At 40.5% G+C, this 16,389-nt stretch overlaps 1 protein-coding gene across 19 annotated transcripts in view; it reads left to right on the plus strand.

Annotated features, from left to right (window-relative positions):
- Positions 1–16,389, plus strand: part of ARMH3 (armadillo like helical domain containing 3) — a 173,124-nt gene that overhangs the window by 73,350 nt on the left and 83,385 nt on the right. For all 19 annotated transcript variants that reach the window (XR_011421657.1, XR_011421652.1, XR_011421658.1 and 16 more), the window contains 2 exons: positions 8,539–8,621; positions 9,563–9,689. Coding sequence is in view for 9 of the 19 variants with exons in the window: in XM_023640545.2 (XP_023496313.1) it covers positions 8,539–8,621; positions 9,563–9,689 (210 nt within the window). In the remaining 10 variants the exon portion in view is untranslated. The remainder of the gene's footprint in view (positions 1–8,538; positions 8,622–9,562; positions 9,690–16,389) is intronic.

A 16,389-nucleotide genomic window follows, 5' to 3' on the forward strand; every position in this document is an offset into this window, starting at 1 on the left:
TTTTGATCATTGTATGCTCTTTTCTGTGCGAGAAGTAGCCTGAGGTGTAAACTTAATGTCTTCTTAGGTCTCTTCTGAGCTTTTTTTCTGGTCATGTGCAGTCATTTTCTAGTTTTCCCTGTACATGCAGTTGTTTTTGAATGTGCTAGTCTTTAATATCTCACTCTCAAAAGGGGTTTATCGAAAATGATGGTGGAGAAAAAAGGGGCACGGTTCCTTTAAATCTCCTGGAAGTCGCTTATCTGGAGGGGAAAGGGCTTTCAACAATGGAGGGAGGTGCAACAACAATGGCTGTCTGCCTCTTTGTCTTCACCTCTGTGATCAGAAGCAGCAATCAGCAATCAGAGCACAGATCCCCAATATTTGGAGCACAGGGTCCTTTTTGCCCACTCTAGCTTCCATAAGCTGTGTGCAAGCTGTTCCAGGAACAAGTGCACAGATGTTTGCCACATGGCTAGAGGCAGGGGATGGGTAGTTGCTACTGTGCTAGGAGATGAAATTGACCAAAATTTACCATCAGTCTTCGCCTGGAAGTTTCAAACCTTCATGAGAGTCCAATTCCAAAATAATTACATCAGACAGATTCTGCCATTGCATTTATTATCTAGATGGGGAGAGAGATTCCTGGTGTCTCCTACTCTGTCCTCTTCCCAGAATCCTCCCACTAGATGTACTGACTTTTGTGAGCTGTTCACCTGGAGAGGCTCATAGCGCACAACCAAAGCTGTTTCATTTTCTTGTTTGATTTGTTGGCCTTTGTTTCAGTGAGGTTCTTTGGTTTGCAGCCAGACAGATGCCTGTATTCTGAGAAGCCACCCAGTGTATTTCTTTTTTTAAATTGAGTTCTTAATAGTTTACAGTATTGTGAAATTTCGGTTGTATGTTATTACTTGTCCATCACCATATATGTGCTCCCCTTCACCCCCTGTGCCCTCCCCCAGCCCACTTCCCCTGGTAACCGCTGATTGGCTTTCTTTGTCCAAGTGTTTCTTTATCTTCCATATATGAGTGCAATCATCTGGTGTTTGTCTTTCTCTGTCTGGCTTATTTTGCTTAACATGAAACCTTCCAGGTCCATCCATGTTGCTGATAATGGGACAATTTTGTCTTTTTTTATGGCTGAGTAGTATTTCATTGTGTATATATACCACATCTTCCTTATCCAATCATTGGTCGATGGGCACTTGGGTTGCATCCATGTCTTGGCTATTGTGAATAATGCTGCAATGAACATAGGGGTGCATCAGTCATTTTGAATTGTTGATTTCCTGTTCTTTCACCCAGTGTATTTTTAAATTATTCTACTGGTAGTGTTGGCTTCTATGTTCTTCCTGTGCCACTCTGCTAATTGACAGTGAGCCTGCTGATTGCTGACAGTGTCTCTTGGTAATTGGTGATTTTGTTCAGAGATGCTAGAATTGGCTGGAGTTTATGGGGCCTCTGGGGTTTTGGAGCCATTGGCTTGTTACACGAGTGCCATTTCTAGCCTGTCCTTTGAGTTCCTTTACTTCTCTACTAAGCAAGTGAGTTGCTAATATTTCTCTTCTATCAGTCACTGTGAAATTATCCATTTCACCTAATGAGTAGGGTTTGATTTGTGATCTGTGGCGTCTCGTCCTAGCTCCATCTCAGGCCACATAATAGGACCTGGCTGAGTTTTGTCTTTGCTTTCTATCTCTTTCTCTTCGTAGCATGTAAAAGCTGTTCAAACAGACAGCTCTCTCTGACCTGATTTTTTGGAGACCTTTACTTGTGCTCTGCTGGAGGCCATCTGTCTCCTTCCTGTTTTTAATCTTATTTAAACGTCATTCACTTGATTTTGCAATTAAACCTCCCCTCTGCTTCTCTGAGGCAGGCTCTGAGCTATCACTTAATTGTGTCTTCCCATGGTTGGCTTGTTCTTCTCTGCACCTGGCCTACCTCATTGTAGGGGACAGGTTTTAGTCCTGGAGAAGTTCCCATATCCATTATTCATTCTACTCTCCTACATGGCAACACAATTTGCTGTTACCTTTTCTCCCTCCTCTTGAATTCAAAACAGGATAGGAAAAACTCTGGGAAAATCCTCCTTATGCGGGGTACATTAGTGCTTGGAACAGCTCTGCAAACAAAGTTCTTTGTAGGGTGAAGGGGGGACTGTATAAGGTGGCAAGATTCTCAAGTGGATGGTGCTGAACTCTTCTCGTTTGAAAGTAGATTTGCTGCCTCTGCCTCTGGGAATTCACTTGGGATTCAGGGACCATCATGGTACCCATTCCTGCCTCAGCTTCCCAGAACCTGCACACTATCCTTTATTCCACCTGTGTCTGTACACAGAAAAGTCAGAACTGTACCCTGCTGCCATACTTGATGCACAAGACTCCCCAAGGAAAGGAGTTTGGTCCAAAGCTAAGTATGAGACTGACCAGTTGCCTCTAATACAGAGTCAAAAGAGGCAGCAATTGCAGCCACTTTGTAGTTCCTGAAAAAGAGCCCAGAAACTAACTCTTCAACGTGCCTGGTAGGAAAGACTTTCCAATGAAGAAACAAGTGTGTATGGAGCACCCACTTCTCTGCAACTGAAACATTTTGAATGTGTGATATAATACCTCCATTATTTCATTGACGTAACTTCTCTATTTTTCACTCAGTGCAGGTTAAGAGTGTTTGGAGCCAGATATCTGGATTCCCATTTAGTAGAGATTGTGAAGATTAGGAGCCAAACCCAGGATCCCCAAGGATTTCCTAGAATATTGTTGGTACTCCAGTACATTGGTAGCTTTGATTGTGAACTTTGATGAGTATTCTGAAGACTGCCATGGTGTTGTCTTGAAGGCTGTCCAGGATTCATTTTGAATTTGCAGTCTTACCCTGGAGTCCATGGCTCTCTGTTGATTGAGTATATTTGGCTCCTTTCCTTATCTCCATCAAAAAGGAAATACCTGTGTACATTTTACCCTGTACTTAGTTCTGTGTACCATGAAATAAATTTCAGCTAGTCAAATATGCTGAGATTACAGAAAGTTGGGATAGAGTGTTTGTAGGGCTCATAGTAGTGTGGGTGGAAAGAAAAACATTGACCTCTTGTTTTTTTTTAATTGGTAAACATACATAACATAAAATTTACCTTTTTTTGTGAGGAAGATTTGCCAATCATCCTCTTTTTTTTGCTTGAGGAGGCTTTAGCCCTGAGCTAACATCTGTACCAATATTCCTCTACTTTGTATGTGGGATGCCTCCACAGCATGGGTGACAAGTGGAGTAGGTCCACGCCTGGGATCTGAACCCAGGCCGCTGAAGCAGAGCGTGTGGAACTTTAACCACTTGGCCATAGGGCTGCCCCCCAAATTACCATTTTAAACTATGCATTTTAAATGTACAGTTCAGTGGCATTAAGTACATTGACATTGTTGTGCAACCATCTGCAGCTTCCATCTCTAGAACTTTTTCATCTTCCCAAACTGAAACTTCATACCTATGAAACAATAGCTCTGTATTTCCTCCCTACCCCCACCCCTGGCAACCACCATTCTACGTTCTATCTTTATGAATTTGACTACTCTAGGTACCTGATATAAATCGAATTATACAGTACTTGTCTTTTTGTGACTGACTTTTTTAACTTAGCATAGTGTCTTTATGATTCATCCATGTTGTAGCATGTTGTCAGAATTCCCTTCCTTTTTCAGGCTTAATAATATTTCATTGTCTGTATATACCACTTTTTGTTTATCCTCTCATCTGTCAATGGATACTTGTATTGCTTCCACCTTTTGGCTATTGTGAATAATGCTGTTATGAACTTGGGTGTACAAATACTTGTTCAAGTCTTTACTTGCAACATTTTGTTTTTGCGATTGTGCAGGTTAAAGTGACCTAGGTCAGTGGAGTGAAATCCTGAGATGCTTACAAGGGAGATAGACTTGAACTTAAAGGATTTTTCCATTGGTCCCTTTGATATGTGAGGGGCTGATTAGTGGAGTTCTGACAAGAGTTATGGTTTTAGGTAGCAAATATAGGTATGTTGGATAGTTACGAGGATTCAGTGAGAATAATGTACTTTAAATGCTTTTCATAATGCCTAGCATCTAGCAGGCACCTAATAAATATTACCTCCCTTGTCTTTTATGACCATTGCATTTCTCCCTTTGAAAAGAGATGAATGCAGTTTAGAGGAGGTGATTTCTGAAGTTAAATTTCTCTTTTTAAGGTATCAGGTAGAGGGCTGTAGAAGAGAGGAAGGTTTGAGATACTTTGTGTGAGCTTCTAGCAACAATTATTACATTGTAGTTGTTGTCCCTGAGCAGAAAGGTATGATGAGCTGCTCTATATGATGTGTCTGTCTGGCATGGGTGTTTTAGGGCAGCTCACTCCTGGGGCTGTGGAGAGTGGGGGCAGATGAGAATTGTCTTTTAAGGCCTAGAAGATCTCTACCACCAAGCTTGTCCTCATCTGAAAGGATTACTCTCTGCAATAAGCTGTGCCATTCTGTTCTGTGGGGATGAGCAGCTATTGCTCACCTAATGTGCAGAACTGTTTACACAGTATTGATTTTCTATAACATAGGCCCTTCTTTGGAATCTCTTAGACTAAGGGTCAAGTCTTTGGTGGGGAAGAGCTTGTTAAGCCTCTTCATCCTTGTTTCCTTTTTAAAACTATTATTTAAGAATTGGGGGGGCTGGCCCTATGGCCAGGTGGTTAAGTTCACGTGCTCTGCTTCGGCGGCCCAGGGTTTCACCGGTTCATATCCTTGTCAAGCCATGCTGAGGCGGCTTCCCACATGCCACAACTAGAAGGACCCACAACTAAAAATACACAACTATGTACCTGGGGGCTTTGGGGAGAAAAAGGAAAAATAAAATCTTTAAAAAGGAATTGGAAACATGATAAACAAAAGGATTAAATTGAAAAGAAAAGTACATCCTGCCCCTCTTAACTGCACAATGACTACAATATGTATTGTACTTGATACCAAACTCTTATAGACGTATGACTAATTAACAATACTATGTTTATACAACCATCCCCTTATCTTTTATAGTTATCTTAGTTCTTCCTTTTATATACTTCTCTCTGTGTATTCCTCTGACTGTCCTTGGAACAATTTGGCTGGTCATGTGCCCAGATGGCACCAATTGGACAAGTGGATCAAGGACAGTTTTCAAAAAATGTGTGTGTGTGGAGAGTGAACCAGAAGCCAGCCAGCATGAGCTCTGTGCTACTTGTGTGTTGGCATCCTGAGTGCCACTTCTCTACTGTCCTTGGACCTGCCCCTGACACAAGGCTGTTCTCTTCTTGGGCCTGCATTTAAACTCTGTGCATAGCTCTCTACCATAATAGCTTATGAATAAGCCTGGCTATGAATCGTTTATACTCAGGTTTTTTTGTTTTGATTCTGATTTTGCATTAAAAAAAGGAGATCTTGGCTCCCTTTAAAGTCCAGATCCAATCATATTCCATGTCCAGTGCATAATCTTGGAGGCAAGCCTGGGTGAGGGAAATAGGAGCAGTTTTAGTTGACAGTTATGTGCTGGTTTTTATGTGTGTGTGTGTTTTTTTTAAATAGATATTAGAGAGGAAGCAGAAACAGAGGGGGAGAGAGAGGTGTATGAGAGATGAGATGTAAAGAGATATGAGAGCAGATATAGAGGGCTTGCTGAGGCTGTTTATGGTAAGAAAAGCTACTTGAGAGTCTTAGTGTTAAGAGTAGTAGAAAGATAATAATGAGGTATTAAACACCTGCACTCTAACAAGTAGCTGAGGATCAAGAGAAAGAGGGGACCAAATACATGAAAATAACCTGGAGCAGCCAGTAGGTGGAGAGTGTTATAAACCAGTCTAGACAAGTGTTGGTAGCATGTCTAATTAGGCACACCATTTATATGTAAGCTTCCCGCCCTTTAACATTCAACTCCATCTGGTACCTTTGTTTGACCTTATCTTAATGGAAAGAACACTAAACAGGAGACCAGTTCTAATCCCAGTTTAGTCACTAACTAGTTGGGGTGGTGGGGGATGGGGGTGTTTTCCTAATCCCAAAATGAGGGAATTGGATTAAATGACCTCTCGGGTCCTTTCTAGCTCTAAAAATCGATAATCAGCTGTTTGAAACCCCACAGACTTAGAACTCCCATCACATAAGGTCAGAGAGTAGAAGACAATGTGTGTGTAGTGACGTATAGGACACTGAACAGTTGATAGAATGAGTGTAAAATCAGGGACATGATGAAGGAAAAAAGCATTATTGCATGGGATTTTTGGGATATTCCCTTTTGAGGAGGAATTGTGGTCCTTGATGTCAGAGGCTTGTGGGAGCCAATTTTAAGGCTGAGGCTGCTTTGTTCATTTTAGCTGCCTGTTAAATTCCCTCTAGAGAATGACTACTTAGGTGAGAAAACCTCAGCTTTTTTGGGGGGGGGGGGGGCGTTGTGGGCCATCTGACCTGAATTATCAGGGGCAGAATGCAGGTCCCCCCGGCATTGATTCTCAGAGTATTGCAGTGCTGGACTCTTCTCAGTACTCTTCGGCTCTGCTGATGTCTGTGTCAGTTGGGACACAGGTTGCCTCTTGGCCTGTGCCAGAATTGCTCTCTTCCACCCTTCGTATTTGTCTCTTTGTCATCCCTGAGTCTGAATCCCAGAGATCAAGACTAGCTGTAGTCCAGCAGAGGAGCAATAAATCATTGCTTCCACATCTTTTTCTCCAGGTTTTCTGCCCCTTAATTACCACATAACCACTACTGAGGCTGCATCTTTGTGCTGTGTGTGCTGGGGACAAAAGCCCTTATTGATTGGATGTCTGCAAAAGCTGCTTTGTCTCTTTCTGGCCATTATGTTTTACTGAGTGCCATGTGTGCAACTCATCCTTTTCTCTTATCTCCTGTGAGTTTATAGAGTCTGATTGTCAGATGATTTATCCGTTAACAGGGCTTGTCTAATCTCTGGGGTTAGGGGGTGGAGTGGGCAGCCCTTAAATAACTCAGCAAGATGGTCTTCATTAAGGAGGGAGGTTTCGGGTTGCTTAGTCATTTTTATGTGGATTTTAGCTAGTCCTCTTCATTCTCTGAGCTCCTGGTGGAAGCTAAGCAGGTTGTGTGATCCAGAATGGGCTCCCATGGAACTTTTTTTCGGTCCAGTCCAACAGATCACTTGTTAACAGACAACATCAAAAAGGCCAGCTGCCTGTCATTTGCCTTTCCATTATGAAACCTCAGAGAACTTGAGTCTGGGCAGGGGTGAAGAATTCGTAAATGAGGATGCCTACTGCCTTCATCCCTATCAAGGCTTTTTTGCTATTTGAGGGGAAGATTCAGGTTTTAGAAACAGAATGTAGACGGGCTCTTATACTTTTCCTTGCCTGCTGTTTCTTTGCTGTACCTGTGCTTTTAGAGGATTGAGAGTGAGGAGTGTTGTGTGGCAGCCAGCAAGTGTATGGAGAGTTACTCCTGCTCATCGTTCCCTGCTGTTTCAAATCAAAGCTCACGTCTCTTTTCTAAGAGTAGTAAGCTTCACACAAAGCTCAGACAGCATGGGAGAATGGAATTCTTTGCTGGCAAAGAAGAAGATAGGGTCTTAGAAAAGGTGAAGTCGAGCCTTTTTTTGTCATGGAAGTGCAGAGGGTTGAGGTGGGGGAAGCAGAAGGACTACTGATTGTTTGCAGCTGCTGAACCCTTCTTTATAGTTTCCCATCAAGTAGGGGAGCTAGACACAGGAGCAATAGTCAGGATGGGCACGGAAGCAGGATTCATTTCATGGTCTTGGGTAGAAGAGTTCAAGGCAACTAATAATTTCTTTTATTCTTAATATTTATTTGCAATAATATGTTTAAAGCTGAAGTGCTAACCTAGGGACTTGGTCGTCAGTCTATTTACTGAGATTGCTTTGGTTTTCTCTTCCCTCATTAAGAATTGCCAGGCAGAAAGGGGACCTTTTCGGTAAATGTTGTCACGGATGAGAGAGGACAGAGCAAGCTGCACTTTTGTTTGAATGGTTAGAACAGTTAAGGCCTTTTTTTTCTCTTCATGAGCTCTCTTTCCATCCAGAGCTGAAGCCGAGCTGTGGGTTCTACAGTATAGCTGGCACATCGGGTGACCAGTTAGAACTGAAAGAGGTCCCTCTTAGCAATGATATTTGAAACAGATACATAGCTAAAATTTGGTGACATGAGATGCTAGCAGCCTAGAGTGAGAGGGGGATCCTCATTTTGACCTGTATTGAACAAATTTGGTGGGGAAGTCACCATGCAGGAGTAAACTGGGAACACGAAGATATCCGTTTTATAGTCAAATTTCTGAGCTTAATTGCTATTTAAGAAGTGGCAAAAAGAAATAGATTTTTAAAAACCTTCTATTGGCAGATAAGCAGACACCTGCTTGGGAAGGTCAGTGCTTTCTTCAAATATACCTCCTTTACCTGCTTTTAAAAAGTCCTTAGTAGCTGTGATTTACTCCTTCTAGCCCTATTTGGGTTTCTGTATAGCTAGTCTATTTTCATTGCTTTCATTTAACTTTATTGATTATACTTTGAATACTTGCTGATGTCTTTTCTTTTTCTTTTTAAGCCTTGATAAATTTGCTGAAGTTCCTTATGTCAAATGAGACCGTACTTTTGGCCAAACACAACATTTTTACTTTAGCCCTTATGGTGAGTAACAAAAAATATTTATTTTTCTCAAGCAGTACACTAAGGCAGAGATGGTCCAGTTTGAAACAGGAGCTGGTGATCTGGGGACTAAGCCATAGGAGGAACTGGGCCTTTATTTTTCTTTTATATCAGAATCTCTTGACCAGTGCTTCCCACTCTCACCTATGTCTTTGGTGAACTTGGGACTCCTTCGCTTTCTTGAGGGTGTATTGTCTGGCAATGGCAGGTGTGGGTCAGATCTCTGTGTATGAATAGTAAGCCATGATCCCAGCTGAGAGACTGTGCTAGAATACTATAGTCTCTATGTTGGTACATAGCAAAGCCCCTAGAGGTATCCTAGCCAGATGAGTGGTTCCATCATGGCTGCACATTGGTTTCTGAGGGACGTTACAGATGCCTGCTTATCAGACTGGTTATTTGGGGTAGAAGGAGGCATTGTGCCTTTTGACTGTCTTATCAGGATATTACCCAGTGTGTTCGTAAGTGTTTAACATTTGGGGGGAAAAAGCCCTGATTTGTGGTATTTGCTGATTTCCATGGTAAAACTACACCTGCTATGGCCAGTTTCAAGCTATCAACATGACATCATTGAATGCAGAGTTGGAAAGAGATGAGTGGTAACACACCGTTATATGATATTCCCACCACACAGATGTAAAATGTGTAAATTAATCTCAAGAGCATAGATAATAGTAAAAGCTAGAAAATAATTAGGAAGTGATGAGTTTTGAGTATTACTTTCATTTTAGTATAATTTATTGAATTTTAAGTTTATATAAGTTAATTTTTAATAATGGCTTTGACAGCTGGCTTACAAAATTCCTGAAAATTTAATGATCAGCTCTTGCAAACCAATGAGAGCTATCTATAACACACCATTGACAATAGCCTTTTGGTCTTCATATCGTGATGCCTTATATGGGCTTTTGATTCTTTTTTAGATTGTGAACCTATTTAATATGTTTATCACATATGGCGACACATTCCTGCCCACCCCCAGCAGCTATGATGAACTTTACTATGAGATTATCCGCATGCACCAGAGCTTTGACAACCTCTACTCCATGGGTAAGCTGTCTTTCTTTTTACTCCTCTCTCCCCATCAGCTGTGATTTTTGGCATATAGGAGGAAAAGACTACAAAGGTTACCTCTTGGTGTAGAAATTTAGTAGTCTTGGTGCCCTTGCTTGGCGTAGAAATTTAGTGGTCTTCTCTTCTCAGGCAACAGAAAGGTATATGTGGTCTTCTTTGCTTTCAAGAACTCAGAATTCATCTCAGTAGAAAGCTAGTTAGCAGCACTGTAGCCCTTTCTTGATGTTTGTGAGCAAGAGAGAGAATAGGGAGGCTTGTGGATGTGGTGAATGCCAATGAGATGAGTGAAAGAGTGGGTGGGAATTGACAACTGCAAATACAAGAGCTTGGATCCCAAAGGAACATTTTGTGATTTGAGATGGTATAGGATTTTAAGAAGTTTTAATATATCTATGTATGTTTAGCATAACTTACAAGAAGAAGTGGGCATTAAATAAAAATCTTTCTTGCAAACCTTTTTGGTAATTGGCTCACTGAAAATTTACTCTGCAGCCGTAGTGAGTATAACTTATTTCCGAAAGAGGTTGTATATCCCCGTAAGTTGGATTGAAGAGTTTAGTCAAACCTACTTGGAGTTTGAAAGGTCAGGTAAGATTTCTGTAGACTGCACAGTAACAGAAAGCCACTCAGCAAAGCTGTCTATTAAAAAATCCAACTTATTATCTTCATTGAGGTGTAATTGATATATAATAAACTGCACTCGTTTAAAATATACAGTTTTTGATAAGTTTTGACATACGTATATGTATGTGAAGCCATCACTACAGTCAAGATAATGAACATATCCGTCACTTCCCAAAAGTTTACTTGTATCCCTTTATGTCCCTCTTACCACCTCTATCCCTTGCCCTCCATCTCTGGGCAACCACTATCTGCTTTCTGTGACTATAGATGAGTTTGCTTTATCCCTTTTGTTGAGACTATTTTTGAAAACTATGTCTTCTGCTTGGGCCTCCTATATCATGAGAAAAGTAGAGGGTATTTGGAACAAGGACCAGGAGAAAGAATAGAAGCAAACAGTGGAAAAGAAGGATTGCCTAAGGAGAAATTTTTTTTTCTAATAGACTATATTTTTTAGAGCAGTAAAGGAAAACTTTTGAGAGAGCCATATATAGCTTTGCTGTGATGTCTTGGGTGCTGGGAGTAGGGCCTTGTGTTAGTAGGATGTTTTCAACTGCCAAGTATCAAAAAACTCTGACTTTAAACTATCTTAAATAATAGGACAATTAATTTACTTTACAAGAATTGTAAGGAATGACAGTTCCAGAATTGATTGCTTAAAAATGTTTGCAAGGACCCAGGTTTTTTTCTGTCTCTGCTCTTTCATTCTCAGTGTAATAGCTTTTTAGCATCAGGTCAGCTCCCCTCAGAATAGCAAGTTCCAGTTGTCACATCAAGACACAGGTCTCTTTTTTTAGGAGATAGGAGGCCTTCCATGGGAGCCCTCTAGCCAACTTCCTGTTGGCCAAATGTGCTTAGTGTGCACTGTGTGGTTTGCATCTACGTGGTTTTACTAATGTCCTTGTTTTGTAGACTGTAGAATTTTCTGAGGGTGAAGAGCTGCCCCCAGAGGCTTTACTACCCATTAATGATTAATAAAGATGTCATTCAATGAGAAAAGGAAAGAGAGTTGGAGTGGGGGAGATATTTTGTAGAAGTCTGACACACATGCTTGTACAAGCCTGTGGGCCATGTACACAGTCTAAAGAGATAAGGCCTTGTAGCTACAGCAGCAAGATTAGAGAGGATATCTGGAAATGCTCAAATCGGCCAAGGGAATTAAAGTGTTAACCAGGAGAGCACAAGTAGGAAAGTGAAAAATTTTACCGAATGACACACAACAAACAGTAGGAGATGGCATGTTGCAGTGCTCTCCCTTTTGTATAAAGTATGATGAAACTTCTGGTGGAAAAAAGCATTTTTTTAAGTCAAGTTTTTGGAAGTTTAATTTACATAAATAGTAAAATCCACTCTTTTTAATGTACAGTTCTGAGTTTTGACAAGTGCATCACAAAAAATCAAGATATAGAAGAGTTTCATCATCTCAGAAATTTTTGTTGTGCTCCTGTGAGGTGAACTCCTGCACTTACCTTCAACCCCTAGCAACCAGTGATGTGTTACCTGTCCCCATAGTTTTGCTTTTTCTGAAAATATATGTATAGATGGGATCATATAGTCTTTTGAGTCTGGCTTCTTTTACATAATAATTCACTTGAAATTCATCCATGTTGATGTGTGTATCAGTAGTTTGTTCCTTTTTATTAATGAATAATATTCCATTTTAGGAATATGCCAGCTTAATTTATCCATTTATCAGTTGAAGGACATTTGGGAGGTTTCCAGTTTTTATCAATTATAAATAACGCTGTTGTAAACCTTCTTGTACAGGGTTTTACCTGAAAACAAGTTTTCATTTCTCTTGGTTAGATACCTATGAATGAGATTTTTGGGTATTGTGGTAAGTATATATTTAACTTTATAAAAAGCCACCCAACTGTTTTCCAAAGTGGATGTACTATTTTACATTCCCTTTAGCAGTATGCAAGAGTTGTAGTTGCTCCATATCCTAGCCAGACCTTTTTATTTTGGTTTCTTGTAGGTGTGTAGGGATATTTCATTATGGTTGTAATTTACATTTCCCTGATGAATAATGATGTTGAACATCTTTTCCTCTTCTTATTTAACATCCACATATCTTCTCTGGTGAAGTGTTTGTTCGGATCTTTTGCCCATTAAAGACAAATATCGCAGAGGCCTGGCCCCATGGCCGAGTTGTTAAGTTTGCACGCTGTGCGTCAGTGGCTCAGGGTTGTGCCAGTTTGGATCCTGAACATGGACATGGTCTGCTCATCAAGCCTTGCTGAGGTGGCATCCCACATAGCACAACCAGAAGGACCTATAACTAGAATATACAACTATGTACTGGGGGGCTTTGGGGAGAAGAAGAAGGAGGAGGAGGAGGGAGAGGGAGAGGGGGAGGAGGGAGAAGAAGCCGTTTCTGTGCTACTTTGGATCTGGTCCTCACATACACTACTCAAGGTTTCGTCAGAGACTTGGACTGTGGTTCAGATATCAGTTTAATTCTTAAAGCTTTTGCTTTCAGATTTGTGTCTGTTCCTTGCTTGCTCAGCTCAAGGGTGAGTCTGAGAGTTGCACAACTTTCATATGCAGAATTAGAGGAACGCCTTCTCATCTGTCTAGGATTCCCTCTGTGTTCTCTGATCCACAGAAGCCCCTTTTCCTGGTTTCTGTATACAGACAGATGAGATTTCTACTGAAGTTTTACCCATCTACCCAGCTCCTCCATCATGTATCTCTATGACTGTCTGACTCTTGAGGCAAACCTGCAAGAGAAAATAGGAAAAAAAGAAAACCTGGAAACCCACTTTTATAGTTGTTTCTCCAAGTTTTGACTCCTTTCTATAATCTGTCTGCTTTTGTTTAATTTTAAGGGCCCTCAGTGGTTACTTTCTGTATTTTATACAGGATTTTTAGCTGTAATCAACAGGAGAGAGAAGCCATAGTGGACTTATTCTGCCGTACTGGGAGTGGAACCTCACCTTCATTTTTTAAAGACATTTTTGCTAAATATAGAATTTTTCTTTCAACACCTGAAAAATATCATTTCATCATTTTCTGACTTGCATGGTTCCTAAGGAGAAGTCTGTTGTCATTCTTATCTTTATTTCTCTGTATATAATGTGGTTTTTTTTCTCTGGATGCTTTTACTATTTTCTTTTTATCACTGGCTTTTCACAGTTTGATTATCAGGTGCCTTAGCATGATTTCCTTTGTGTATATTTTGCTTGGGGCTCCTTGAGCTTCTTGGATCTGTGGGTTTCTAGTTTGTATCAAATGCGGACAATTTTTGGCACTTAATTTCTTTAGATATTTTTTATCCCCTCTCTTCTTTTCTTGTTTTAGAATTCTAGTTATATGTAAGTTAGACCTCTTGACAGTGTCCCATAGGTTATTAAAGCTCTGTGGGCTTTTCTCTTTCTTTCCATTTTTTTTGTCTTTTCTCTCTGTTTCGTTTTAGATAGTTTCTATTCCTCAGTCTTCAAATTCACTAATCTTTTTTTCTGTATTTTTTTAATATGCTGTTAATCTCATTAGTCTTGGTTAATTTTATCCACTGTGTTTTTCATTTCAGAAGGTTTTTTTCTTCTCTAGAAGTTCTTTTTTTTTCTAATTTTCTTTTTAAAAGATTGGCACCTGAGCTAACATCTGTTGCCAATCTTTTTTTTTTCCCTTATTCTCCCCAAAGCCTCCCAGCACATAGTTGTATATTCTAGTTGTAGATCCTTCTGTCTCTGCTATGTGGGATGCTGCCTCAGCATGGCTTAATGAGCAGTGCTAAGTCTGTGCCCAGGATCCAAACCTGTGAAACCCTGGGCCGCTGAAGCTGACTGCAAACCTTAACCACTTAGCCTTGGGGCAGGCCCCCTAGAAGTTCTATTTGGACATCTTTTTTAATATGTCCATTTCTTTCTACATCATGTTTATGTTTTCCTTAATCTTCCTGAACATATGGAGCATATTTACAATAGTTTTAATTTCCTTGTATGCTAATTCCATCATCTCACTTCATGTCTAGATCTGTTTCTATTTTTTCCCTGCTTAGGGGTCATGGTTTTCTGCCTTCTTTGAATGCCTGATAATTTTTAAACTGGATTTTGGACATTGTGATTTTAATATTGTGAGTGCTAGATTTTATGTTTATGTAATGTTGGATTTTGTTCTAGAATGTGGTTATGTTATGTGGAGTCAGTTTCATCCTTTCAGTTTGCTTTTAAGGGTTGTTAGGTCAGCTTGAGAGCAACCTTTAATATTGGCTAATCTGGCCCCATTACTAATTCAGTACCCGTCTGCAGACTCTACCTAACAACCCATATATTAGTAGATCTTTCCACTTTTGCTGGTGGAAACACAAATTATCTTATTTGTGGAGTCCTTGATGAGTTCCACAATATCTTCTCCTTTCCAGTGGTTCTTTGCCCCGAGCTGTAGGTAATTTTCTCTACCATATGTGCCAATGAATGCTCAGCAAAAGATGTAAGAGGACCCTCTTGAAACCTGCAGAGTTCTCTGTTGAACTTCCTCTTTTACAGTACTCTCCCCTACTAATTGTAGTTGCCTTGGCCTCTCCAAATGCTATCTCCAATCTCTATGTCTTCAGCTTGGTAAGACTTTCTGACTTCTGTTTAGATTTCTCCTCCCTGCCCTGCAGGCTGGAAACTTTATGCAGTAAGCTGGGGTAATTGTAGGTCTCACCTTGTTTGTTTTCCGTCTTCAGGGATCACAGTTCTGTATGCCTGTTGTACAGTGTCTCATAACTATTGTTTCATATATTTTGTCCAGTTTTATATTGTTAAAGGTAAGAGGGAAATTTTATTTTGTTATTCCATCATGGCTAGAAGAGGAAGACTCACTGAGACATTTTTGATAAAGGCACATTTTTTCTTTTTCTTTTTTTTTAAGGAAGATTAGCCCTGAGCTAACATCTGCTGCCAATCCTCCTCTTTTTGCTGAGGAAGACTGGCCCTGAGCTAACATCCATGCCCATCTACCTCCATTTTATGTGTGGGACGCCTGCCACAGTATGGCTTGATAAGCAGTACGTAGGTCTGAGCCTGGGGTTCGAACCTGCGAATCCCAGGCCACCAAAGCAAAATGTGTGAACTTAACCTCTGCGCCACCGGGCCGGCCCCTAAAGGGACATATTAATGTTCTTGTGGCATTAATTTACTGCAGTGAAGTTCACTGAATAGAAAGGACCTCCATAAGAGCTCCCCTGAACTATAAATGATACCATATTTTGAATTGTTTTTCATTAAAAAAATAAAGATAATTACCGATGCTAAAGAAAAAGCAAGGTTAGGGCTGGCCTGGTGGCACAGCGGTTAAGTTTGCACATTCCACTTGGCGGCTTGGGGTTCACTGGTTCGAATCCCGGGTGCGGACATGGCATTGCTTTGGCACGCCATGCTGTGGTAGGCGTCCCACGTATAAAGTAGAGGAAGATGGGCACAGATGTTAGCTCAGGGCCAGGCTTCCTCAGCAAAAAAGAGGAGGACTGGCAGTAGTTAGCCTAGGGCTAATCTTCCTCAAAAAAAGAAAAAAAAGAAAAGGAAAAGTGAAAGAAGATAAAAAATTTTACAATCTTTCCTTTCTATTACTACCACTGTTTTCATAGTCGTATATTAGCCTACATGTATGCATAGTTTTAATCATGCTGTCCTTCTATTTTGTGTTTTTTTAAACTATATATCATAAAACATTTTCCTACTTTTTTGTAAGTTTCTTAAGTCTCTGTCTTTTTTTTTTGCATAGTATAGGTATAGTTTATTTAGCAATTCTTTCTTTTCATGGAAATCATGGTTGTTTCCAGTTTTTGCTATTACTTGTCTCTTTTTTCCCCAAGATTTTATTTTTCCTTTTTCTTCCCAAAGCCCCCCGGTACATAGTTGTATATTTTTAGTTGTGGGTTCTTCTAGTTGTGGCATATGGGATGCTGCCTCAGCATGGCCTGATGAGTAGTGCCATGTCTATGCCCAGGATCCAAACTGGCGAACCCTGGGCCGCTGAAGCAGAGCACATGAACGTAACCACTCAGCCACGGGGCCAGCCCTTTAAGTGTCTTTTTTTTAATGGCTGCATAGTATGTTATTTTTGT

Source organism: Equus caballus, chromosome 1 (assembly GCF_041296265.1).
Source record: "Equus caballus isolate H_3958 breed thoroughbred chromosome 1, TB-T2T, whole genome shotgun sequence".
NCBI classification, from domain to species: domain Eukaryota; kingdom Metazoa; phylum Chordata; class Mammalia; order Perissodactyla; family Equidae; genus Equus; species Equus caballus.